Source organism: Maylandia zebra, linkage group LG9 (genome assembly GCF_041146795.1).
Source record: "Maylandia zebra isolate NMK-2024a linkage group LG9, Mzebra_GT3a, whole genome shotgun sequence".
NCBI lineage: Eukaryota > Metazoa > Chordata > Actinopteri > Cichliformes > Cichlidae > Maylandia > Maylandia zebra.
The window spans coordinates 18,562,098-18,589,530 of NC_135175.1; the positions used below are offsets into that span (position 1 = coordinate 18,562,098).

Genomic DNA, 27,433 nt, shown 5'->3' on the forward strand with positions numbered 1-27,433 from the left:
CCGATCTCGTTCAATCTCAGTCTGTGACCTGGTCTCGCGTGAATTGCAGTGACAATATTATAAAATTCCATGGGAAGGGCAGGACATATTACTGTATGATTTTCACCGCACTTTTGTAAAGGTAAACACCCACAGAGAACTGAATACACTAGATATATCTGATTTTAATTCCATATAAGCATATTTCACAAAGATTCGTGTTTTAAAGACGGGACTTATACTTTGACAACGTGACCTAAATGCGATGTGTCAGAATTAAGTTGTTAGCTGTCGCCTCTAACTAACTTTTAGCGAAACTTGTAACTTTGCTATCAATGTAAATCCGCTGCTTTTCACGGAAATGCATGAAACGTATGAAACAGCACGCTAATACCCACGTGCACTATTATGGTAACTTCTCTAAACGTCAAGAAATGACGTAACGTCCGGTTACTTGATGGTGGTGTCCAGGGCTGCGAAAGCTACGAAGGTTGTTCTGTGGCAGTCTGTCTGTCACCTGTCAAATGTTCACGGATGTTGGTAAGCCAAAACACCTGTAAAGACTACCTGTTTTTCTTTCCTTACCTTTAGAAAAAATAAAATATTACGGTCACTGTCATGTCCACTAAGTCCATCTATGTGTTGATGTATCTTTGAAATTACTGTATGCGCCTCTGTATGTTTACCACAGATTACAAGCACAAATGTTTGTGATCAGAACTACATTAATACGCTAGATATGCAGTTAGAGCCGGTCTACAAACACTTCCTTTGATTTCCTTTGTACGCTGTGGTAACATAGGTAAGCATAGGTAGCAAATCGACTTCTTAGTACTAGGTATGAGTAATGATATATTTGCATCTGTTGCTTGATCTTTGTTTTACATAATTTTGGCATCATGCTTGCGCTGACAACCCTTCACACCCGAGTGGACATAGCAAGTTTGTAAACATAAAAATGAATCAGCATTAGCCTCCTGGTTGTGTGCACTAAGTCCTTGCTGAGACACACGATCAGAGCAGCCATGGTCTACTGTGAAAATTGTTAATTATAAAATGTCATGTAGTTATAAACACACTGCACAAATGACCTCGTTTCTGTATGGATTTTCTAGCATGCCCTGTGAAGTGAAGCCTCGGTTTGTGGTCCTGTATGGGTCTCAGAAGGGCCAAGCCCAGTCCATAGCAGAAGGGATAGCCGAGGAGGCGGAGGAGCACGGGCTGGTTGCTGATCTCAGTTGCTTGAATGAGAACGAGAAGGTACATTCTAGTTTTCATTTATGTAGCGATCTTAGTCGTGTGTTGTGATGTACTTTTCCCAAATAATGAAGATATTGTCCCTTTCTTCTTTGCTTTATTAGCATCTGTATAAAGGGAATTTTTACCATAAAGGCACCAGTTTGGGAATGGTAGAAAAAGATTAACACATGAAGGCTCTAACACCATAAAAGCATAAATATCAACAACAATTAACAACATAAATATGTCAATAAAACAAATACAATCACTTTAGGTGAAGTACATATCTGTATAAAGTAAAATATTTACCAAGTCGCCCTCAGTTCAGCGATAGTTTAAAAAAGTTTAATATAAGAAAAATGATACCAAACAACACATCAACAACATTTTAATAAATATGATGCTGACTGATGGTTGTGTTTCTCTCGTCATTCACATAACTGGTTCCAGTACAATTTGGAGAAGGAGAGTGCCCCAGTGGTCTTTGTTGTTTCTACTACTGGAGATGGGGAACCGCCGGATAATGCCTTAAAATTTGCAAAGCGCATCAAGAGGAAGACCCTGTCCACTGACCACTATAAGCACCTTTCTTATGCACTTTTAGGTAAATTCTTTTATAAGGGTCTGTGGTAGCGCTCCTTGTAGCTCATCTGTCCGTATGGGAGTTTAATTTGAAAAACATGTTTGTATATATCATCACGATGCAGAGCATTGCGCTGTTTACTTTCTGAACAGTTGCTGGAGAGTCTCAATCTGTTTCCCTCTGTCTGCTCCAGCTTTAGGAGACACAAATTATGCAAATTTCTGCAACTGTGGCAAGACCATTGAGCGCCGTCTACAAGAACTCGGAGCCAAGCAATTCTATGCTACGGGTTATGCAGATGATGGTATAGGGTAAGTTTTGCAGAGAAAGAAAATGTAAACATCCATCTTTAAGAGCACATGCAGACACATTAAACCCATATTTGTTTTCTTTTGTTTATGCTGCTGTCATTTGTGAACTTTGTTCTCTCTAGGCTGGAGTTGGTTGTGGATCCCTGGCTTGGGGGACTGTGGAAAGCTATCAAAGAATCCTTATCAAAAATGGCTTCTGTTGGGACAGCTCACTTGAAAGAGAGCCCAGAGGATTCAACCAAAGAAACTCCAGATTCATCAGTTCCAGATGTCCAACTGAACCTCTTAAGCATCGCTGACCAGCAGAACTGCGAGTCAGTCAGAGCATCTGTACCCGCGGACTCCAAATTTGCATCTGTTGCTTCATCTTCAGTTTCTGCCGCTTCTGATCTCAAGCCAGCTTCTCCTGCGGGGAGCCCTGGGTTGGCATCCCAGTCTGGTGACGCTGCCAGTGTTTCCACATCAGCATCAAAAACACACACAGAGGAAACTGGAGTTCCCCACGTTGCACTGGCACATTCACTGTCATGCTCCATGCCACCCCTGTCTGAGTCCTCGCTCAATGTTCCTGCTCTGCCTCCTACCTATCTAGATGTTTCTCTTCAGGAGGTGGACACTATGGAAGAGGTGATGGATGTTCTTGCTGCTAGAACTTGGATTTAGCCCATGTTTCCTCCTTCACTGGCCACTAATTTTTTATTTATTTATATTTTTAGATTGTGGGGCCATTAAACAAAGAGGCTCTTCATCAGGTGCCTATATCCAAGGCAGTTCAACTGACCAGTGGAGATGCAGTCAAGACAGCACTTCTCCTGGAACTGGAGATCTCTGTAAGCATGAGAAAAGATGCTCATTTAAATGAAGCTTTAATTAACCCCCAGTAAAGATTTAGATTGCAAGTTCAGTGTTGTAAGTTTCTTTTTTTCCATTCTCAGGCTTACCCAGTGTTGGCTTATCAACCAGGGGATTCCTTTGATGTGTTCTGCCCAAACAGGGCCGCAGACGTGGACCACATGCTCCACAGGCTGGGCCTTCACAGCCAAAGGAACCACCATGTCAATATTTCTCTGCAAAAAGACACTAAGAAAAAAGGTAATACTACAACTGGTACATTCTTGAAAATAACACACAATATGGACCCCATTAAGCTCATCCTTTTAATTTTCCTTCTTCCCCTCTTAAAGGTGCCCAGGTGCCACCCTACATCCCACAGAATGTTTCTCTCCTGTTTTTGCTCACATGGTGTCTGGAGATCAGAAGTGTTCCTAAGAAGGTACCATTTTCCCTATATTGCTTTGCAGCTACTTGCTGCATAAACAAAGTCACTTTTTCATGTGACAATCTGCTTGTTATTTTACTGTCTTAGCATAATAAAGGGAATGTGTCTTTCTGACACCGCTACCTGCACGTTGTTTTTATTTGTTGTGTCAAAGCTGGGAGAAAAATGTGTCGAGTAGTGTGAGTCAGCAGCGGGTCTGGACCCAGAAGATTTGCAGGTGTTTGTATAGTTTGGTTTAATACGCTCAGGCAAGGCTGGATTTACTAAGTCCTGGTCCAAAGCTGAAATAATCATTTAACCTCCGTGATCCCTCTGTTGAAACGTTAAAATTAAGTTCACATTTGGTGCGTGAAAATGTCAAATTGCCCAAGTGTTGAGCTTTCGTCAGTTTGTGAGCTTTGGCTGGCGATGTGGCCTGCGGTAGTTTCCTCTGATTCCTTAGATGTGATTCATTAGAAACTGTTAATGGTGAAGTTATTATTTTCACATCATCTTGTTATTTTGATTGTTTTTTGTTTTGTTTTTAATTAGAGAGCTTAAGTGATTATTTAATGAAAAACAAAGAGAAAAAGTGAAAAGAAAATTCCATCTGGCATGAGCTGTATCAGTTATTTACTCTTCACTACACACTTGCAGAAAACATGACAGTATATGGTAATAACCCTAAAGCTCTGATAAGCACGTCATTGTAAATACTGGTCTGAATCCAGTGCTCGATTCCCTTTGAAACCCTTAAATCGCACAACATTTAAAACACAATTTATATTTAATGATACACGCACACTACAGGTTTGCATTTATTTAAAAAGGTTACATTTTCTGGGAGTAGCAGTGGTTGGTATTGTCACCTCACAGCAAGAAGGTCTTGGGTCTGAGTTTGCATGCTCGCTCTCCAGGTACTCCAGCTTCCTCCCACAGTCTAAAGGCATCTAAAGAGATTTTAGGTTATCTGATGATTCTAAACTGACTGTAGGTGTTATGTGTTAGCCCTGCAACAGACTGGCAACTAGCAGCCCCGCCTCTTCCTTTTGATATCTGGCATAGGCTCCACTGCTCCATCTTGCAACCCAGAATAGGATAAGTGGAAGAAAAAAGACAGATGGGTTCCTTTTTCTCGTTAAGCATTTCAAAATATCTGACACGCTTATAAAACCCTGTGCAATAAAAAGTTGCTTTGTCATAATCATGAATTAAGTTAGCGAGCCATTATATATTGAATTCTGCTTGGATTTTATTTAAAGACTCTTTTTGAACTGCACCCAAAAAATTGATAAAGTGTCAGAAAGATGTAGAACATTTAAACGTTAACGGCTTCACTCAGTTCAGTTCCCTCAGAAGTCTTTATAGACGTTTTGTTCACAGCTTCCTCTATTAAATTCCTGCACAGAAATAGATTTTTTTCCCCTGCCACTGTGTTGTTTAAAGACTTACAAGACAGTAAATGTTTTATTTTACAACACCTGCCTGTGTAATGCACTTCAGCTGTTTCACTAAAGCCAGCAATTTTTAAGCTTCACTTTTTTTTTTAGGATCGGGAAAGATAATAACCTCTGGTTCTTTGGCAATGAGACTTCCCAGTCTTATGTGTAGCAGCATCAAACACAGGGAGATATAGCTGTACATCCCGATTCTCCAATTCTGCTGAGAAAAATGTTACACTCGATCCAGTGCAGTGAAGAACGTGCCACAAATCTTTGCATACATGCAGTCAAAGCTGTAATGAATCACTGAGATTATACAGAGCACTTCTTGACAAATACTTAAAGTTCAGATTACAGCATCTGATTGATTCATGGTTGCAGACTAAATTTTAAGCAGAAGCGTTTTAATGTTTCTTTGTGATCCCTTTAATCTTTTTATTTTAATTGCTGCCTACAATAAAAATAACAAGCAGTTGCTAATGAAACGAATGAAATGCCGATTAAACCGCAGCATGGCCTCTGCAAATGTAACTGGGTAATTGATTGCATTAATCGATTTTTAGGACTTTGTTTGAGAATTAAAAGATTGCTTCTTCGCCTCTGCTAGTTTCTCAGTCGTCTTAAAGGCCTTTTTTTCTCTTTTTTATATAAAAAAGAAAATTATAATTTTGTAGTGGAAGAAATGGCTTTGTGCATATTAAAATAGCTGTACTACATAATGGGGTTGGAGTCAGGGTCTACCTGTTTAGATTTCAGACTTTGTGTACAGTGTGGCTGGCTCTCCTTTTTGTAAAAGTCACGACAATTGTGGCTGACGGAGGTGCAGAACAGCTTCGGATGACAGCGCATCTGATTTCTGTGTCTCTGTCAGGCGTTTCTGCGAGCTCTGGTGGAGCATACAGGGGACAGCGTGCAGAGGAGGAGACTGCAGGAGCTCTGCAGTAAACAAGGTGCTGCAGACTACAACCTGTATGTGAGAGACCCGAGCCTCAGCGTTTTGGAGCTTCTTACAGCCTTCCCATCCTGCTCACCTCCTCTCAGCCTCCTTATAGGTCAGACTCCCACCTCTTAGCTCATTCAGACAGAAAATTTCTGTTTTTTTCCACCGACTAACAGAGCGTATAATCATCATTGATAAAGTGATCTTTTCCAGGTTTTAATGGGGATTCTGAAAGTCTCTCTAAAATACACAGTGTGATAAAAATCAGTTTTAGTCATAATTTTGACCTATTATCATAGATAAGTGTATTTTATGTTTTGGATTTTTCCAGTGTCTTCAAAAAAATCATTGCATTTTTTTTCAAACTTGCATGTTTAATTAAAACAAGTTTTCAATTTGCTTTAAAGAGAAGGAGAATTACAGTGATTGACGTGAGAGTGGGATTTTGACTGCACCCGCACTAAGTGTCAGTGGAATTATTTGTTTGAGAACTATTTATTTCACTTTTAATAACACCTCGTGTTATTGTCGCGCCTGCCTTCTGTCTTTTGTGATTCAGTTTGTCTGACTGGATCATTTTCATCCAGTAGGGGTCACTGTAGCCTTAGTAAAGCCCTGTTCTGTGAGCACAGGCTCATGGTTGATTTGGTCAGAGCATTTAATTATACCTAACAGTCAGAGAGAGGGCATCAAGAGGCTCCCCAAAGGGTCAACGCTCACTTCCTCGTCTCATTTTAAAATCTGCAGCTCCAATATTGTTTTGTTTCCAGTTTTTTGTAAAGATAACGATATATATCAAGTCAAGATATATATTTTGAAGTTTATCCATGATCTCGCATTGTGCTAATAATATTGATGATTTTTTTTCCCCTGCTGTCTGCCACCTATCGTCTCCTTTTTTTTGACCCTTGGTGTGAACTGTTGGTAAGAAACTAACATTTTCCTTTCAGCTCATTAAGATAGTTGGCTGGTCATTCATTCAGTATAGATCTAATAAGCTTTGACTGAAACTTAGCAGACAGTGAAATTAGTTGGCTACAGCTTCATATACAAGTTGAGCTGTCCTCTAAAACAGCTGTGTCACAGCTCCTGGCCTACCCCAATGTCAGCTATTTTAGGCCTACTTGCCAACCACAGCACCTTTTACTCTGGTGAACTGATGCAGAAATTGGCAACGGGGACAACCGTGCCCTCGTGAAGAATGCGGCGTTGCAGACCCCTCAGGGCAGCAGCTGTTATTTGGTATACTGGTAAACCACTGAGCTTTGCAAGGACACGAATGCACAGGGTCAGTTTGGATCATAGGTTAATGGTAAACTCTGACTCAGGGTGTCGCTGTTAAAGTACACTGCTGTATTTTTGCAGTGTTCTTGGTTCATTACCTCAACTGAAGGGGAGGCATTTGCTGATTAGGGTTTAGGCTGATTTACACTAAGTGTAAATAATGAGGAGAGATGTCTCTGGACCCACATGTCTTTGGCCAAGTGCAGGCTGGTTACAAAAGTAGATGCTGGGTCTAAATTGAGAAAGATGCCCACTTTTCAGAGCCAGATGTCGTGTTGATAGTTCATTGATTCGTACAGAGTGTTAGATAAAAACTTTGGGGTCAAAGCCCCTGGGAACTGAATGCTGTCCATGAGCATCTTTTTCAATTACTTTACAGCAGACCTCAAATGAAATCGTACCAAGGTGCAGTTTTCTTTTCTATTCTTTTACTTTTTTGCTGGACTTAAACTTGCAGAACAAAATAATCCTCACTAAAGTAAAGTAAAGGGAATATGTCTGTATCCCAAGAGGTTATTGGCCCTTCTGTTTTGAGGAAAAGCATTAAATTTAAAATGAAATTTCTTGGCCACAGAGAACTGATTGCTTATCACTTCTATTCCCACTTTATTCACTTAAGTCGCAATAAAAACGCCACAGAAAATGTTTAAATGGTTTCGGAAAACCATGAGCTAGCAGGTCCTTCGTTCAGAAATAACTTGAAATTAGCATTTGCAGGCTATTAAAAGCTGCAAAAACCTTCCTGAGGAGAATTTCACTTAACGCCTTAATGCTAACAACTTCTCTAATTCCATGCACAGCCAAAGAAACTCTCCATAAATCTCGAGAAGTATATACTTTTATGTGCAACCACATTTCTATCTCATTTATTCTACTAAAATGGTACCTCTGCATATAAATTGCAGCACAGAGACTTTTGAGATGAAATAGATTATATTGTTGTGCACTATGATCGATGATACCGCTGAAAACATAGTGGGGATCTTGGGACTGTGCTTTTTTTTTTTTTTTCTTTTCTTAAGCCTTTTTTGGATTACATATTTAAAAATGTATCTTCAAGCCACTGACTGCGACAAAAAAGCTTTGCATTCAGAGGGTTTTAAAAGTGATCCATCCTCTGTATCTACCACCAGTATCATTGCAGCGCAGTGATGCGAGATGATGGATTGATTGTCCTCTGATTCAGACATGTGCTGTCACTCTGTGATAGAAAGGCAGCAACTCAAGCTCTGCACAGCTGTGGAGGATAGCGCTAACATACACGATACACCCTCTGATGGAGAGGTGTACACTTGCACCGACTGAAAGGATCTTCAGATATTTTGTATGTGAGGATTTGTCCCATTAAGCAGCAACTCACTGTTGGTTTTTGAGAAACTTTAAAAACAGGAACGATTTATTTATCCATTCTGGTGCAGCGCTACGCTGAATAAATAAATAAATAATAAATAATTAGAGCTACTCTAATTATCTCTAAAGATTTATTTACAGATGATTCACTGAGGGTTGTATCTCCAGTACATGCACATTGATTACAACTAAACAAGGCCGTCCTGTAATCTTGGCTCACCTTGTGATACGTTAATACATTTTAAGCCTCTTAAGTCTGAAACATTTGGACTTCTTTCAGAATATAAGTCCTCTTTGCTCCGGCTAGTTTTAATATTATGAGTCGTGCTGGATATTGGAGGCATCTCAAAGAGAAATACAAGACACTGCTATTTCTCCGACTTCAAATATATAACAAGGAATCTCTTTATTGAGTATATTTATGCAGCTTTTCAAATACTGACATGCAAAACTGCCCTTTCAGTTAAATTTACATCAAAGAAAAGAATATGTTTTCCCCATAAAATACTCTTTTTAACCTAATCTTCCAGGTTTTCTTTACACATCTGATTTTCTGTGATAGTGGAAATAATTCAATGCTTCACTAAGATGGCAGGTCATGAAACAGTTACAATACAGATGGGCTATAGCGGCAGAAGACCACACTGGCTGCCACTTCTGGGAGCTAAGAACAAGAAACTGAGGGTGCGGTTTTCAGGCTCCCCAAAATTGGGCAATGAAAATTGAAAAAACATTGCCTGGTTTGATGAATCTTAATTTCTGCTTCAGCATTCGGATTTAATTTAGTGTAAACGACATGAAAGTATAGATCCATCTTGCCTTTGGGGTGCTGGTTACCCTACTGGAGGTGTTGTAGTGGTGTGGGGGATATTTTCTTGGCACACTTTGGACCCCTAAGCACCAACTGAGCATTGTTTGAACAGCACAGCCTACCTGAGTATTGTTGCTGAACATGTCTGTCCCTTTATGAACACAGTGTACCCATCTTCTTATTGTTGCTCCAGCAGGATAACACAATGTTACAAACTCAAATCATCCCAAACTGGGCTCCCAAACATGACAACGACTTCACTGTACTCACTGTACTTAAAGTGGTTAAAAACCCAATCGCAACCAAGTATTAAATATCTTTATTTTCTTAGGAAATGTATTAAAAAACATGTGCATTGCTTTTATTTAGTTTATTTTATTAGCCGACTGTTCTTTACTGTCTAAAACTGATGTTAGCCCCTGGCCCTGTTTTTATTTTTCAGTTTTGTTGGTCTTTTCAGTGTCTGAGGGTATGTGGATAAATTATTAGTAGCTAACTGCTGTTTCAGCAAAGCCTTTGCGTTTGTTTGAAATATCTCAGCGCAAAGAGATGAAATGGACGTCAAAGTGCGGAGCTGTCTCTCTGAAACCTCTGAGCTGTTTAGATGTCAGAGAAATCCAGAAAGAGAGGAGAGAGCAGATTTAGACCAGCTGTTTGTTTCTCTGGCAATTTAGCAGAAAAATGTGTTATTGTACAGCCTCAGCTGGTACATATGGTGGTGCTTTACTTGTCCGGCTTCATCTATCACCGAGATACAAATAAAATGTAGCGAGTGCACAGCAAGCACGTCGCACAACTCTCAATCTCTCTCTTTGCCAGCGTCTAATCAGTGGTCCTGGGCACTGGATAGAGAATGGCATATCTTGTTGCTGTCAGGTAAAAAAGTTATCTCAAACTCTTAAAAAAAAGTTTTCTCGATGTAACTGACACCTCCTCGCATATACAATGTGTGCGACATATTACCCAAAAGAGGGCACCTTCATGGCTGGCATTGAAATAAGGTCTGCATAAGCAATCTGTTTCCTACTGGCGCCACATCTGGACACTTGGGATTCTATAACCCTGAGTTTGTAATTTCATAAATATAGAAGTGTGTCCTAGAAACAAGACTGTAACCTGGGTGGGGGGTTACTGAGGATAGATTGGTAGGTAGGACGTTTCAATGGACCGAAATGACTTTCACATAATTCGTCTCCTCTCTGTGGTGATTGACTGCGTAACCAAATCTTAGCAAGACAGCGCGGTGATTGACATTTGTGCTTGCCTTTCAGAGCATTTGCCAAAACTGCAACCCCGGCCTTATTCAGCAGCCAGGTAAGGTGACAGAAAATTACACTGAAGAATACGCTTTGTACTGTAGAGCTGCACAAGTGTGCTTTATCACCCAAGTATGTCTGTTTTATTCTCAGTGGTCTTGGAAGACTAAATCTTTAAACGCTAGCTGGTGTTTTCTTTCTGCACAACAGAACTATCCTGTTTGGTTTGGGGCTGGATTAATGCTGAACAGTTTCGTTGGGGCGTGGGGTGTGTGTGGTGGTGGTGGTGCGTCAAGTAAATATGGTATCGTGATTTCATATACATTTTACATGGCTGTGCATGAATACTGCGTTACACAAGTATAATAGAAATCCATTTGTGTGTGTGTGTTGTTTGGTCTCATAGCTGCCTAACTTTGTTTTGAAAGTCTTGTTGCTGTTTTATTCCTACGCATGCATCATGATATATCACTGAATGCCCAGGTTTGTTTATTAGGCACCGCTGGACAAGAGAGTTTGGGTTTGCATGATAAAATATTGATTTTGCTCTGTTGGCAGCTGGGAAATGCAACAGCATCCACTGGAGATCTGCTATTTTGCCAATCCCTTCACGGGGTGGATTGAGCTTTCAAATTATCGGACATTAAGAGCGTTAAGGAGAGGGAGTGGGAGTTAATAACATGAGAGAGAAGCTCTGTTAACTTAATAAAATCTGGCATTAATATAAAATCAGATTTGTTGAGGTACTTAGAAAGAACTTTAAAAAGTAATAGTCATTTGAATTGTGTAGGATGACAAATTAAAGGAAAAACCTGAACATTTATACCTACAGCAAGGGCGTCCAGGGGCATGCTATGTTGTGTGCAGGGCATTGTGTTGGCTATGAGTGACCACCTCTAGTGAAGAAATATTTCTTACCTGGTATGGGTTGTTTCTTGCAGCATGACAGTCTCTCCTCCTTGGGGCACAAGGGGAAATAGAGCATGAAAATTATATGAATCATATGGTGTGGCCTTTGTAGCTGCAATATTTCAAGCCAGATATACACCTTTTGGAAGATTTTGGGTTCAGCGTGTTAGATGCAGTCTCCATCACCAAATGTGGGAGTATCTTTGGAAGAAGTGTGTTTCATCTCTCCAGTAGAGTTTCAGAGAATTCGTGCCATGGCACAGCGAAGCTCTTCTGGTGGCAATTGGCAGCGTGACACTTTAGTAAGACACTTTATGTAAGTTTTTCGTATCTGTGTGAAGCTTGTTTTGGACTCCTTTTGCCAGACGTGCACATTATGTGGTATACATTCGTTTGAATGGCTGTTTGTAGATTTCATTGATAGGAAGAAACTGCATAAATGAACGGACTTTAAATATTGCATAGACTTTAGCTAGCTGTGCTTAGTTTAAATAGGCCAAGTGTTCCTTCTTTTTTCCTCACTTAGCTAGTCATTGATTTGCGCTCCCTTTTAAGCTAGTGCCCATTAGGTTTGCTTTGAGACTCATGTTGAACAGCAACATCTAACGCAATGTCAAAACGTCTCCGCTCCTCTCATTAGTCTCTCCCTTAGCTGCTTGTGTGTGTGTGTGTGTGTGCACGCGCGAAGAGAGATGGGAAATGGACAGGAGAGAGTGGCTGTAGTTTATCAGATGGTGCAGAGACATTAGAGACCTGCATTATTGATGCTGTGGTCAATAGAGGTCTCCAGTGGCCCACAGGAACCGGAGAGCGAAGGATAAGAGTGTGCGAGAGTGCTCTAGCCGACAGTGAATAGAGAGGCATCTTTATCGAGGCAAATAAGACAGAAGCTTTTATTCTTCGAGAAGCAGAAATCACATTCTGGTTTGATTTTAAGAAAATATGTACACATACGTGTTTATTAGGAGGCTAATACACAGTATGATGTCAATCTCAAGCGTAGGATCCAAAAAAACACTACTAGATACAGTGGGTGAAAGCTCTGTGAGGCTTCCTCCAAACTGAGTCATTTTACCACTTGTTGTGCCTGAGATATCACTAAACAGCTGAAATTGTTCGAAATGGGTAGCTGTAAGTAACGGCCATGCTGAAGTAATTGGCCTAAAATAATCTTTCCCAATTTTCTGCTCTCCCTGTGCCTCTCTGTGTTTCACTCTGTTTTCACTTCCTCCCTGCTTGTCACTGTCTGTATGCCTTGCACACACACTCTCACATGCTGATGTTTCCCCCCTGTCTCTGCCTTTTTCCATCTCAAACCATCTGTGGTGCCATCTCTGTAGCTCTCGTCTTAGACACCCAGGAAAGCTTCATTTTGTCTTCAACGTGGTAGAGATCCCAGCATGCTCCGGCCGGCCCGCGGGGAGGCGAGGCTTGTGTACTGGCTGGCTGTTTGACCTCATCAATCCTGGCCTGGTTTTCCCTGGGAAGGCTGATTCGTCCAGCAGCCCAGCACTGCCAAAGGTAATGAGTAGACTGGGGTAAAAAAAGCTGAAAGTAGATTGTGCACATTTGTGGTCTTGGCTGATAAATTTCTAAGTGCTCATATTTGCTGGTACAAGCGCTGTAGGAGTTGCAAGAAAACGCTCATAGGGTGAGAAAAAATAGATGTACCCTTCTGGCTAGGTTGAAATCTTGCTACACTTTACTGGGCCTTACTTTGTCTTTGTTTCGATTTTTCCAGTAAAATAGCAAAAGAGGTTGACTGCCCCATTCTCCTTCTAGTATTACAGTTCAAGAGGTACTAGAAGGGGTGGGAAGCAAGAGTTGAAACGGCTTGAAATTGTGCTGTGCTGGGCGTTAGGGATTCAGACAGCTTCCACTACGTGTTTTATGTCCCTCTGAAAACTCAGCTTTACTAGCTCAGACATGTAAAGAGAGTGAGCTTTGAGCCAGTTGTGTGTGGTTAATTAAAGTAAAGTAGTTTAACTTAGAGGAAGCAGTCTTCCCTACCACATACCCTATGGATTTCAATTGCAGCGCATGAGTTTTCTCATTAGTATATCTTAGAGTAAGAAGTACATCAATGAATCGATTGGCAAGCCCACAGCGGCTCCTTGGCATTGTTGTAATTACTCTAATTATTGTAAATGCGCTCTAATGTCCTTTGATGCTAGATCCATGTGAGTTTGAAACCCAACGCGTCTTTTCGGCTTCCCCCTGATCCATCAGTGCCCTTCATCATGGTTGGCCCAGGCACCGGAGTCGCTCCATTCATCGGCTTCCTCCAGCAAAGGTACGCTTATGTGTTTTTTTTTTTTAAGCGCACAATAGAATATCAGCTTGCAACACAAGTGACTTTTTTCCCCAAATAAGAGGCTCATTGCATATTTTGAGATCTCCCATTTTGGAAATGTTTCCGTCAAGAGGATTCAAGTACATGTAATAATGCACTTGAATCGGCGCCAAAAATCGCAGCTGAAGCGGGTCAGCGAAATGTCCGTGTCAAGCATCGGGTTATGTGCTGATTTGTGCGAAGTGTCGCTGAAATTTCCAGCTGAAATTACGCAGCCTTTTATGAATATTCACAATGTTGAAGTGATGTTAAGTGCTCATCATCTGTGCATATTTTCTAGTAATCTGCAGAGACAATTAAATGAGACGCTTCTCAAAGCCGGTAAAAAGACCACGTCATGTACATCACATAAGCCATAATAAATCTCGCAGCGAGGGCTGCGATCACGTCAGGGATTATGTCAGGTGCACAAATTTATGACTTCTGTAATAAAGGGCCAAGAGTTAAAGCAGCACGTGGAGTGATATTGATTTCAAAGTAAATTCTCCAGTAGGTGGTGGTCATGTTGGAGCAAATCATTGCTTGTAATTGCCAAAGAGGTGATTGGAGGATATTGACTGTTAGCTTAGTAGGCAGTAGTTCTCTCCAGCTAGTTAAACCATCGCTGCGTTGTACGTCTGTGATTGAAGAGTGCTCTCAATTAGAGGAAGACGTGACATTTTGTTTAATTGTCTGAATTGATGGCTAAATCGAGATTGCGAGAAGATGACCTGTCAGAAGGATTTAATGTGATCCGGGCTGATGGCTGTGTGTTGAACCAGGCTTATAGCCACCATGAATTGTCAGAAAGCGCAGTAAGCCTTTTTAGTCAGACTGACATGTCTAACTCTTGGGTGGCTTTGTGTAAATGAGGTTGTGCCCCAGTCAACTCCAATTGTCTCTAAATCCCCCGGATGTCTGCTCTGTAGTGGCGGGTGGTGTCCGCGCGTGATTGCTCTGAGAGGTGACCGGCTGAAGTGATGGCAGCGGTGGATTGTCTGCCGCAAAGATTCGGGGAAAGATGAGTGGTCATCTCGGGTGATGCTTTGCTAGTGCCTGTGGGATGGAGCGATGAAGATAGCACATTTTCTGACTGACCTGGTCGCAGCACTCACAGGCAGGCTCTTCTTCTTAATGATAAAGGCTCAGCCAGAGGGACAGTGCTCTGATGTAAGGCACTGATATGAACATATTAGTCTTACTTTCATCCTTACAGCAGAGGCCAAATATTGCTCTCCAAAATGTAAATCTCTAAAAAAAGCACATTCGAGTGTTTTATTACAGCAGCGGACGAGGATTTTGATTGATTTTTACAAGGCTGCGTGTTCATAACGCTCAGCCTCCTAATCAAATATGTCCTTAAAGTTCAGTTTAAAGACTTGTTTTTGTTTTTTTTTTGTTTTTTTTTCTTTTGTTTTTTTATATCACGCAGCTCTTGACTGTTCCAGCATAAGCCCACGTGAATCAATTTATCCCAGCTGTCTCGACAGTCGCTTCTCCTCGTCTGCGTCTCTCATCTTCTCCCCTGCCAGCTGCGTATTCTGCTCGAGGATTGTAAAAACCTGTCGCGGTGCGCGGCATTGTGCACAATCTATCTTGAGATTCCAAACAAAGCCTCGGCGGCTGACGCTGCACTCTGATAGGAGATAACAATCACCAGTTTGTCAACGGGACGCCGTATCTACCTCGAGGCCCGAGAAGGGCCCTGTTAGCAACAAAACAACACGGGGACACTTCGATCTTCCTACCTCTCCCCTCGTTCGCCCCCACTGTTAATCGATGGCTGTTTTCAAAAGTACTTTGTACGGGTTTGTAGCACTGGTAACAAGTAGAAGAAGAGTCTCTAAAGGTCAGAGGCTCACTTGGTGGTACCAGGAGATTTTAATAAGGGCCTCCAGTAGTCTGGTATTGATTGCTGTTGTGTTCGTGGAAGGATTTTATGGAGAATGTGATTTTCAGCGTCTTTCAGTTTAGCTGGGAGCAGTGAAAGTTAAACAAATATTGTATTTTAAGTGAGTGGTTTGCCTTAATCCTCTTAGAAGCCATAACATAACAAGTTTTTCTTTTGGAGTGGAAAAAAAAGAATCTTTTTTCCTCAGTTTTAGGTGCACCAGTAGGCATATTTGGTACATTCAATACAACAATTTGTATTAAAGTTTGTGTTTTTGTGTGAGCAAATATTTAGCTTCCATTTATCAGTTCAAACAGAAAGCTGACTACAATTAGGCAGCTTAAGCATCTTGCTTCCGTATTATGAAAACATTTTGAATTCATCACTTTGGATGTATATTGTAATTCTGCAATGCAATGTCAGTGATTAAGTCTCAAGCTGTTGTTGTTTTTTGGCTCTTTTGTATTTTTAGAATGTAAAAATGCACTCAATGCCACTCGCATTGAGCTGCAAAGATGAAAATGAAAGATATGAGATAATTGTGATGTTTACCAGGCCTTAACCTCAGCTTCCCTTGCAGTTTCCCCTCCTGCTGATCAACTGAATGGCGCTGAAAGGCAACCGCCTCTGATTTCGACCCCAAATGGAGTGCTCTGTAGATGCTGCATTCCCCTGGGATTTTATTGCAGGCTGTTATAGTGTGGGTATGTGGTGTGATGTGATTTGTATTCAAGGAAAGGCGCCGGTGTGGTCTACTCAGAATGGAATCCAGGTTTTTCATATTGGTATTGATCCCTTTAGGGCAGGCGGCGAGAGGAGAGACGAGCCCACTAAAATGAGTTTACTTGAGGCTGTTTGCACATCAGAAGAATCTCGTCCAGGATGCTAATGGACGGGATCTGAGCGTTCAGATGAAGTCAGCCAGACAGCTCTGTTACCAAGTCTCAGTCGCAAAGTTCAAACAAATGTATTCCCTGAATCTTTCTTACTTACTGGTCAACTTTACATTTAATTAATGAGAGCTAAGCTTTGTTTTTAGTATTCGCAGTCACACTTGCGCATTGATTTGTTTTTGCCTATTGCTAATTACTGTAGCGCTACAACAAAACAGTCGATTACTCTCTTCATTATTTAAAAAAAAAAATGTAATGAATCTGGTAATCCAGTCAGAAAATGTCAGAAAATACAACCTCATTTCCAGAATAACCTGGGATGCTGTGTTAAATGTAAATAAAAACAGAAAGCAATGATTTGCAAGTCATTTAAACCTTTATTTGGTTCAGTGTACTGCAGAGACTGCACAGATGCCAGCAACATGCTTCAAAACATGAGATGGAGGAAATGAAATTCAGAGATGTGTTATCCTAAATAGACACTTCATAAACATTTCATTCCTCAATGAGAAACTGGCAACACTTTAGTTAAATGAGTGGCAATGAATAGAAACTCCTATGGAGATGTTTATTTATTGATTTTGCTTTTCCCAAAGTAAAGAGAAGGAGGGTATGACTGCTCTTTGGAAGACTTTGTGGGCAAATAATTCAGCAATTTCAGGATAAAAAAATGTATTGTTATGTAGAATCTGGGAACTCCATCATCTGTGGTACATCATATCAGTAAAATCACAGTATACAGGGAGCAATCAGTCATGATTTTTCTGTTCTTCAGGAACAGCTTTGAAGACACATCTCTGTTGTGAAAATCACCACGTGGGCCCAACAAGACTTTTTTCAGTGTCAGTTTATCACGGAATCCAGGATTGCAAGTTAGATCTGTGCCTTCCAAGGGAAATCCATACATAAACAAGATTTCGAAATTGACCCAAGTCAATTTAAGACAGACTGAGGGGAAGTGGAAAAGTGTCCTGTGGTCTCGCCAGTCAATATCTTAAATTGTTTTTGGTAATCGTGGACGCCACGTCCTTCAGGCTAAAGAGCAGACGATCCATCTGGCTTGTTATTGGCACTCAGTTCAATGCGAGCATCTTTGATTGTATGGGGGGAGGGCATTATTGCACATGGCTTTATAAACTTGCACATCTGTGAGCACGCCATTAATGCTAAGTTAAGTTTTGGAGCAGCATATGCTGTCATCCAGACACTTTACTTTTTCGGGAATACTTTAATTATTTTAACAAAGCAAGTGCTGAACCATGGTTTTCATGTTTTTTCAGCAGCGTGCCTTCTTAGTAAAAAAAACAGTTGGAGAGTGTTAAATTTAGTTACTTTTCTGCAATGTGGTAAACATAACTAAATAGAGTTTTTAATGAGATTTATTACTGGCATCACATTCAAAATGAGCATGTTTTCTAAAAGGAAAAACAAAACGTCAGAGTTTCAGTGTTCACTATGTTGTCTTTATGCAATCTGTAATTAAATATGAGGGCTAATAGACCTGCAACTCATAGATTCTGACCTTTATGTACAGTTTACATAGTGTTGTTTGGAAACACTGTAATTAAGAGTTCTTTGTGGTCTACAGGCCAAAGTGACTTCTTTGTGTTGCCGAGTTCAAATTTATATTAAAACAGTACAAATCTTTTAAAAAACAGATACAAGTGTCCTCTACCTTTTTAAACCAATTCAGCGACCTGTCATCCAATAGCATAGTGACAATAAAATCCAGTCAGTCTTCTGCTAAATTTAGATTCTTCCTGGCTTTGACTTAAACCTTTGTTTTTGTGCAGTGGATATCGAATATTTCATCTCGCCTTTCCAATCAAAGATGTTTCCACCTTGTTTATGTCATCTGCATCGTGCTGTTTGAATCATGCTGTTTGAACCGTCTTGGTTACCTGAGTCTTATTAGCTGTTGTTGTGCAAAAGCAATCTAGATTATTTATTGTTCCCTCATGAAACATATCCAGTCCAGTCCAGTTCTAACCTGTGCCTTCAATGGAGGTCTTGCCCACAAAACTGCCTCCAACTCCATGCAAAAATATCTTTTGCCTGGAGATTTTCTTATCCACATCCTGAGTCTTCGTCTCTGCTCATCTTGCAGTTTTAGATGTAGATGTGAGATGACTCAGACTGTCTCCAGTAGGTGAAAATTTGCAAAACATTCAGATCATTTAAAAATATTTCAATAAATGTAGTTCATTTTGTCTTAATTTTGAGGTTAGTCATTTATTTTTTGTGCTGAAATACTTATTAGATTACTTATTAGCACAGATTTAAAAGTATTATCACCTCTTTAAGCACAATATCCCTCCATTAGTCTCAGGAGCTGGCTGCTATTTTCATTTTGTGATAGCTGGAAAACACAGCAGGATTCAGTCTGTCTGTGAACAGCAAAGGATGGGATTTAGGGAAACAGGCACCGTATCCTCGGAGCGCAGCGGTGCAGCACAAAGAGCCCAGTCTCAGTGTCTCTCTGTGGTATTTCTCAGCCCCTTGTCATGGTTGGTCACTTCAGCTAGCCCCTCCCCAAATCACCCACCCACAGCTAGGGTAACAGATAATGCCGGTCTCTTTAGACAGTCAACTGACTGATGGCATCATGAAAGGTTGGAGGTCAACTGTTATCTGGGAGAGAGCTGTCACCTTTGCGGCAGGTGTGTGGCACAGATAACGGCATCCTCAGAGCCGCTTTGTGTTTCTGCATTGCTGTTGCCTGCAAAGGACTCTGGGAGATTTGCCAAACTCCAAAGCCACAAGAGAAATCACTTTTTCAGGAGCAGGTTTTTTTTTTATGTTGTTGCACCGAATAACAGACACACATAAATGTAGGAGTAAAACTTGTACACACTCACACACTGAGCCCTAGTTTCATTTTCAGCAGCTGCTTATTGTGATGGAACCTGTGCTCGGGTGGAATTTAATAATGCATATAATGTCCTTCCTTAAACACACAGGTCGTCTCTGTGCACGTGCCGCTCCTGTCATTACAGACAGTGCTCAACAGCGTCACATCTCTTCTTTAGCCTTTTGCTGTGACTAAGGACTCTCCTCCATCGGGCCTGTGTCTGTTTGTATTGATTGACCACTAACATCTGTTGTTTGACTTTCAGAGAGGAGGAGAGACAGACAAACCCCGAGGCCATATTTGGAGAGACCTGGCTGTTCTTTGGATGCCGCCACAGAGACCGAGACTACCTGTTTCGGTAAAGTGTATTTTTCCTTTCAGTTCAGTCGTCATTCAGACCCACATACCTTTTATGATTCAGATTTAGTCCTCTCCATAACCCTCTTTACCTTGCTGCTGCACTTCTCCATGTATTAAAATCTGTGACCTGCATAATGAAGACTGCAGTCTGAATGTACAATGTGTGAGTTTTATTATTCACTTCTATATATCTATATCTGTATATTAAATGCTCAGGGTATGTTCTAGGGTGTTTGGGAAGAAAACTAACATGCATAAGCAGCTACTTTACTTAATGTTGCAAGATCCTCTGACCTTTTAACATGGTTTGGTTTATATAGCTGTTATCTGGAAATTCCTAGAATATCCAAATAATATTTTAAAAATTAAAGCATTAAAATATGTAATATTAAAGCTCCACTAAAGGTATATTTTATAAAAACATGGGATCTATAGTGTGGTTAATGTTGGTTTTAGGGATAATTACCATTTAATTTATGAACGCAAATGGATTGTGAACACAGTCAGTCCCAGCAAGTCTACTCAGAACTCACTCAACTGGTTGTATTCTGGTTATAAATACAACCAATGTCATGTTACACTGAAATCCAACCTTTAGTGGAAGACTCCAGGTTATTGCCAATTTGCCCCCCTCCCCCTCCAATGCCATTTCAAAGGCAACATCCACTGTTTTCCCTCAGGGGGTCTGTAGCATTAGGATCACTTTTAGCTTCTCTTAATTCATTGTTTTAGCCTATAAATCTAATTCTGACTGTTTTGGTTCACTTTTATATTCAACAGCCTTAAAAGCTGTAAAAAGCTTTAAAAAGCATGTAGTTAGCAAGTTAGCATGTGGTGGTGGTAAAGCATTTAATAGCTTAATACTAAATATTTTCCACAACAAATACGGTGCAGGATTCACAGCTAAAAATAGATAAATAAAGTAAATGTATTAGACTTTAATTTGTCTGCTGCCCAGACCTCCAAATGCAACAGTTATGTTAGCCATAGCGGCTTTAAATGTCGACAGCCAAACCTAAACAGATTCAATATTTGCTAATGGATTTAGACTCAATGAATGGTTCTACTCAATCACAGCCCGGCTCTGTTTTTGTTTTTTTAACTGAAGAAGGGGTTGTTTTTTGTGTCCCCCCCCTCCCCCCCTTCTCTCTCGCCCTTTATTTTCTTTAAAAAAAATTAAGATCTGAAGGACCGCCCCCCCCGCTCCCTGTAATGAGCTTTGTTCATCTCAAGTAACATTATCTTGGTTGTGTGAGGAGAGTTGGACTGGAGCAAACAATGAAATGGACACACACACGGTAACAGGGAGCAGAGGAGGCGAGTGTTACTAGCTCAACTGTAAATGACAGAACAGACTCTGACACAGTGCTGAAATCAAACAGTTTCACATAAAAAGCCTTCAGTTTCTTTTTACCTTCTTTTTCTTTTGGGTGGGAAGAGAGCAGTCCCTTGGAGGAGGGGAGGTCCCAGAAGGCACTGGTAGTAGAAACACTGAGAACATCTCAACACAGGCACTAGGTTGTATTTTAACGCCAATCTTAAGTTACCTTAAGTTTGATCCATTTAAACTGTACTAAATATTAAACCACCGCTCTTGATTTCTGAGCTGACATCAGCCTCAGAGGAGATCTTTGCTCTGATTAGTTTGTTTTGGCTTTTCTCTCTCCTGACTCCATACTAATTGATCAGCTCTTGGTAGTACCAGCAGTGAGCGTGTGCTCAACACCGGTGCGCTGATCGAGTTCTTTTGCAGGATTAAAAAGCATGAAAGGATTAGCATCCTTAATCAAACAAGGATAGATCACAGAGGATGTTGTTTGTTCGCTTTTGTTTCCTCTATCTCATAGTTAAATATGAACTCGCAGCCAGGTAGAAGGCAGTGTTTGCTCACAGTGTGGGCTTCTCTGATGAATACCCCCACAGTGTTGACCAATATGATTAGTCTGTGTTTTATGAGCCACCCATGAAGCGTTGTACTTAATTTAAATAGGTTAGCAGAATGAGAACAACATGCCTGCAGTTGAATTGACTGCCTGCATTCATCCCTGCTGGATTTCTCTTAAATTAAGTGCAATTTGATGTCTGGCATTGCCCTGGAATGCAAAAACCTTCTTAGCATAGTCTGTAATGTTTTTCCTTTTTTTGTATAATGTCCCAGATTTTAAAAGAAAAGTTCAGCTGCCTCTGTCAGAATCACAGGTCTAAATTTAAACTGAAGCATATACTGCTTTTAATGCTTATAAATATTAAGAAGAATGTAAAGGTAGGATGTGACCAACCCCTCCGGTCGTGCTCTGAATGCAGAAGACAAACGAGGCTCGTGACACGCCTCAATCAGCCGCAGCACTTAACATCCCTGCGAGAGATTCATGCTCATCTGCCTGCATGCCACATCAAACCTGTCCTCCCCTTTCGCCTCTGCCGCACTTATCCTCTCCCCCCGCCCTCCCTGCGACGCCTCAGCCTCTTTATGGCGTGTGATTTCACGCTGTAGGGAAAACACGACTGGAAGGCCCGCTGGGTTCACGTCAGGGTCCGGGAAATTGCCACAGGCTGTTACGTGTCGAAGCACACAGAGGAATCTGGCAGGTTTTGGCTCTCATAAAACCCCGGGTTGTTGTGTGTTTCTAAGAAGTCAACTGTCATTTATCATCTGCCGGTTTCTGCTCGCACGGTTATCAATCTGTGATGATTTATATTCAGACGTCAAACAAACAAACTCGGCAATCCTTCTCCTTGTTATTCATCTGGTCGCTCCTGTGTTCAAACAGACTTTGTAATCACATATCTTGGTCAAAAGATTTTTTCCTCGAAGGAATTTTTTTTTCTTTTTAATTGAATGATATCTCTAAATGAAGGTTAGATGGTAAACACGCTGCAGAAGAACTAACAATTCTGGACATTTCAAATAGAACAAAGGGCAACAGCGCTCGCCTCTCCCTTTAGTATTCACACCACAGCGTCTCTGTGTTATCAAAAAATGCCTTATTTTAGTCTAGGGGTTACTGCAAAACACAGACCCCCCCCGAGGCAAAGACCTTCACCCCTGATCTCGGAGCTGGGGCTGTTATGACTGTGTGCGTGTGTCTGCGTGTGTGTTTCTGCTCATTCCGACTGCTTAACTTTAAACAAGATGCTCTGAGCCACAATAAACCTTACTCCCTCACCACCTTCCTCCTGCCTTCCCTTCCAATAGCACCCCAGGCCCTGTAAAAACACTGAGGCAGAAGAAGAAGTAGTTGGCAAGCAAAACACAGATAGAGAGCAAGGTTACACCCCACTGCCAGACTGGGAGGATTGATTGTAAAAAGATGCTTATAACAGTGACTCGACCTTGCTTATGAAATCCATTTTTTTTTTCAAACTTCTCTTGTTAAAGAAGACAAAGTGGTTGTCTGGCACATTTTTGCTCAGACCTTTTGTCCATCAGTGTTCGGTGTTGAGCTTGACAGTATTTTTATTTTTATTTTTTTTGGTTCATAGGAAATGTTTGTAGTTCCGATCTTGTGAGATGGTGCGAACCATTGCTAAATATCCCACGGGAGTGTTGGATGTGAAAGAATAAACAGCCAATGAAAAAATGTTAAATTAAATTGGGGTTTTTTTTCTTGTAAAAAGCACATAAAAGTGCTGTCTCTCACAGTTGCTCCCATTCACGTATCGCCTGATCTTCGCTCTGCACCAGCAGCTAAAACTGAGGCCTCCCGACTGCTTTTGACAAGTCTAATCATCACAAAATGAGGAACAGACTGTCCAAGATTACAGGAATAACTTTAATAACCTCTGCTTGCAATTTGTCTTGTCCCAGAGAGGAACTCGAGGGCTTTGTGTCCAGAGGTATCCTGAGCCACCTCATGGTGTGTTTCTCCAGGGACCACGGGGAGCACGAGGACGCCGCCACCTCAGCCGCACGTCCCAGATATGTCCAACACAATCTGCTGCTTAACAGCCAGCACATCACTGACGTCCTGCTCAAACAAAACGGTTACCTCTATGTCTGCGGGTAAGAGTGGCACACTGGATCTTATTTCACCCTTAATTCGTGTTGAGTGATGGTTGTTCTTTTCTTTTCTTTGTTTTTTGTTTTGTTTGACGTCCACCTTGTTCGGCTTTATCATGTTACGGCTGCGCTTCTATTAAGTTTATCACAGCCTGCATCTCACTCACAGCTCCTCTTTCTAACACTTAGGCCTGGTTTTGTCACATTGCTTTGCCTTGCAGTATAGATTCCTTTCAATGCTCACGTTTGATGTTCATAAATTTCACATTTCCAGTTTTGTATTTTTATTTTAGAGTAGCTTATTTCCAGTTCAAAATGTTTCTTAAATATTGTATTTTAGGCCTTTGTGCAGCCAGTGTCTGAAACAAGACATTTCTGCTCCTTTCCCATTAAGCTGGCTTTCTCCTGATAAGCTGACCCACACAAACAGAAGGTTGGTAAGAAGGTCACTGAGGCTGCTGTGCTCACAGCCGGAGGTGTGAATCCTGTGAAGCCAAACTTTTGGCTCACTGGATAATTGCACATATGAAACTTCAACTTTTTAATGTAAGAGAAAGCTCGATGAGAGCTAGACTGTTTGGGTGGTTCAGGAGAGAGCGAGGGTTCACAGTCTGCCAGTTCGGGGGTGTCCCGTCTACCTGCAGAGAACTGTTGTCAGATGGAGGCAGTGTTCAAGCATTGTACAAAATACAAGGCTTTTGCTGTTGTCAGTCCTTCAGCCAGTTATAACATACAGAGAGCTGAAGTGAAAAAGTGTAACAAAGAATGTGACGCCACACTCTGCGCTTTTCGTGCAGTGTTTTTGATCTTTGATGGTTTTTTTGTGGTTTGTGGTGCTGTCGATCCCTCACTTATTCCGGCCCACTTGTCGTCCAATCAGCAATCAGCAGATGTATATGTCATCCGCTTCCAGCGATGTGCAGCTGGGATATTTGGTGAGAAGCCCTCTCTGTCCAAAAGGAAATGTGTGCGCAGACCGACACATTTGTGAAACTATATGTTACATTTTAGTTGTAGTCGTGGTGAAATATATTCTGAATGTGGTTTATTGTGTATAAAGCCAGTGCTTCCAAATAAAGTTCCTGTAGTTACTGTGGCGTATAACACCATAATCAAGTTCATCATTTCTCGCAGAATGAATTTTTGGGTAACTTTGAAATATGGGCAACATTTGGGATCTAGGCTGTAACTCTGTTAGGCTGACTATGTGCCAGCGCACACAGAACACAAGGCAGAAGATTTGAGTCAGGCTTTCTGAGTTAGCGTGCAGGCTTCTCGTCAGTTTTGCCAAGGACTCCTGAGTCACTGAAGACAATCCAGCTCGATCTGGTGCTTTCAGAGTGGTCGATAGCAAGTGTGCAGCGAATGAGCATAAAATCCATAAAGCACATATGAATCGTCCTTTTTGTTTATCCACTCAGCATGCAGTGATCCAGAAAAATGTACACACTAAAAAGTAATGAAGCTTTGTATTTTATATGACCACCTTTTGGCTTGTAAACGGCAAACACTCGCAGGTGTTTGGCAGGTACGTTGTTTCACTCCTGCTGGAGAATTTGCCACGATTCTAATGTGGGTTTACAATCAGGAGCTCTTTTTAAACCAATTCTGCCTTAATGCGTTTAAGAAGACCCCTGTTTATGACACGTTGGCTTGTTTAGACTAAACCACACCACCCCGACGTGTGATTTCTACAAGGTATGGCAACGTTGTGGAATCAGAGAGGCGTTACATCTAACACGGCGGCGGCGGCTTCCCGCTACGGCGGCTCTGACTTTTACACAGGCTACGATTCGGCTCCATCACTTGCCTCTGCTGCTGGCTTGAAGGAGCAACAAGAAAGCCTTCCCATTCTGCCTTTGTACCTTTTATGCAGAAAGCTACAGGCAAAATAAAGGTGCAATATTCCCACCTTGAACATGCTCTGTGAAGAGGTTTCAGTTGTTTCATGTTGTCTCTTCGTGTAATCCCAAACTCGGTTGATGACGCTGAGATCAGGGCGCTGAGGGAGCAATACCATCTGTCGCAGGACTTCTTACTCCTCTTAACTTTGAAGATATTTCTTTTGAGTGCGACTGTAATGTTTGGGTGCTTCATCATGAGCTCACTGATGGATCAAATAAAGCACCCTACAAGAAAATCTAATAATTTAGTTTTGAATTGCTTTGACATGAAAGTACAACGAGGTTTTTTTCTGAGTGATAGACGTGGCTTGTTAATAAGAAAGATAACTGTCTGTCTTCTTTTTTCTTTTTGTTTAAACAGAACATAAAATCATTTTTCTGACATCTTTGCAACAGTTGCCTTCACTCAAATGGAGCATTATGTTATCATTTATATTGCATGCGCAAAACCAACATGCCAACTCATAAATGCATGATGTAGCTACATACCACATTCCTTTTCTCATGTTTCACCCTTCCCCACCTTGGAGTAGATGACTTTTGAAACGTCAGGCGTGTGGGAATTTTTTAGAGTCAGAAAATATCTCAGTTGGATGATGAATCTCCCCCAATACGACTGCTACAGCAAGATGGATATTTCAGTTATTTCCTTCCAGGATAGACTCCAGCATCGGCTGTGCTCAGTGGTTTTCTAAAAGATTGCTTGCCGCAGCGTATAGACGTATAAAAATCCTGTCGCTTGATTATATTGCTCTTTTGCCTAAAATGACTGTTGTTTTTTTTCTCCTTTCTGCAGGGATGCTAAAAACATGGCTAAAGACGTGAATGAGACCTTGGTGGAAATAATTAAAACGGAGCTGCAGGTGGACCAACTGGACGCCATGAAAAGACTGGCAGGGCTTAGAGAAGAGAAGCGCTACTTACAGGACATCTGGGGCTGACAGTTGATGATTAGATAAGGGCACTTTGCAGGATTCACGGGGCTTTCTTAAACCTTCTTTAAAAAAAAAAAACCAGCATCCTCAGCTGTGACCCAGAGAACCATAAAATTGTCGTGCTGAAGCCTGGAGATAGTTTACACAACTCAGTGCTGCCAAGAAGGAATGCACCACACTGACCCGGGGATATCGGTTCACTACACCATCTTTGGCTTTGCTTTTTGAACAGAAATGACCTTGGTCAGGGCAGTGGTGCTGCAGATTAGTCCTGCAGTGTGGAAATGCTTTTAGTGTAGACAAGCCTCCTCCGTTTGTCCTTGCCTGGGAAAAAAAAAAGAGGCATTTACTTCCGTTGGCTGTGATGGAGTGATTTCGATGGGGTCGAGAGCGGGATATCGCTCCTGCGTAGATGGAAACAACTCAGCAATCTGTAGCTGTTAAACAAAACACACACGGGAAATGGTTTATGATCATTCAGGTATAAAAGTTCGGCTGCTCTTTGCAAAACTACTACGCCTTCTTCATTTTACCTTAAGTCTCAAATTTCAAATGCAGGTTTTAATGTATGCGATCCTAAAAAAGGGCTGATTGACAGCTGTATAATTTAACTCCATGGAGATGAGGGAGGATTTTCAGTCATTTATCATTACCGCGTGTCAAGACTCAAGCACAGAGGGCGTGATTCTCAATGATAATGCAAAGGCCCGACTAGAGCAATTTATCTAACTGACTTTGTTTGTGCCTGTCTGCCCCCACACACCCAGCAGAGTGCCAGCTTTGGAGGCAGCGAACTGCAAACTTTTCTAAGTCCCGAAAAACCGACTAAAACCTCTCAAACTGTGGGTAAAACAAACACATCTGTGCTTTGTGTGATCGGGAAATAAAAGACATTTCACAGTAAA

At 41.3% G+C, this 27,433-nt stretch overlaps 1 protein-coding gene across 2 annotated transcripts; it reads left to right on the forward strand.

The window, feature by feature from the left end:
- Positions 1-27,433, forward strand: mtrr (5-methyltetrahydrofolate-homocysteine methyltransferase reductase). 2 transcript variants are annotated; one of them, XM_004546588.5, is made up of 15 exons: positions 1-121; positions 1,095-1,239; positions 1,669-1,822; positions 1,995-2,112; positions 2,235-2,739; positions 2,829-2,942; positions 3,048-3,204; positions 3,297-3,385; positions 5,684-5,864; positions 10,469-10,511; positions 12,703-12,883; positions 13,537-13,655; positions 19,595-19,687; positions 23,498-23,692; positions 26,390-27,433. In XM_004546588.5, exons 2-15 carry the CDS (start codon positions 1,096-1,098, stop codon positions 26,532-26,534), a joined length of 2,238 nt encoding a protein of 745 aa, XP_004546645.1. In that variant the 5' UTR covers positions 1-121; position 1,095; the 3' UTR covers positions 26,535-27,433. The 2 variants fall into 2 exon arrangements, with proteins under 2 accessions (XP_004546645.1, XP_004546644.1); XM_004546587.5 differs by lacking the exon at positions 1-121 and adding an exon at positions 295-519.

What these genes read in the sequence shown, in the direction of transcription:
- mtrr (XM_004546587.5), top strand. Translation starts at nt 437, where the DNA reads ATGGTGGTGTCCAGGGCTGCGAAAGCTACGAAGGTTGTTCTGTGGCAG. An exon ending in TCAAATGTTCACGGATGTTG is followed by an intron (nt 520 to 1,094) that starts GTAAGCCAAAAC and finishes TGGATTTTCTAG; the next exon opens with CATGCCCTGTGAAGTGAAGC. An exon ending in CCTTTCTTATGCACTTTTAG is followed by an intron (nt 1,823 to 1,994) that starts GTAAATTCTTTT and finishes TGTCTGCTCCAG; the next exon opens with CTTTAGGAGACACAAATTAT.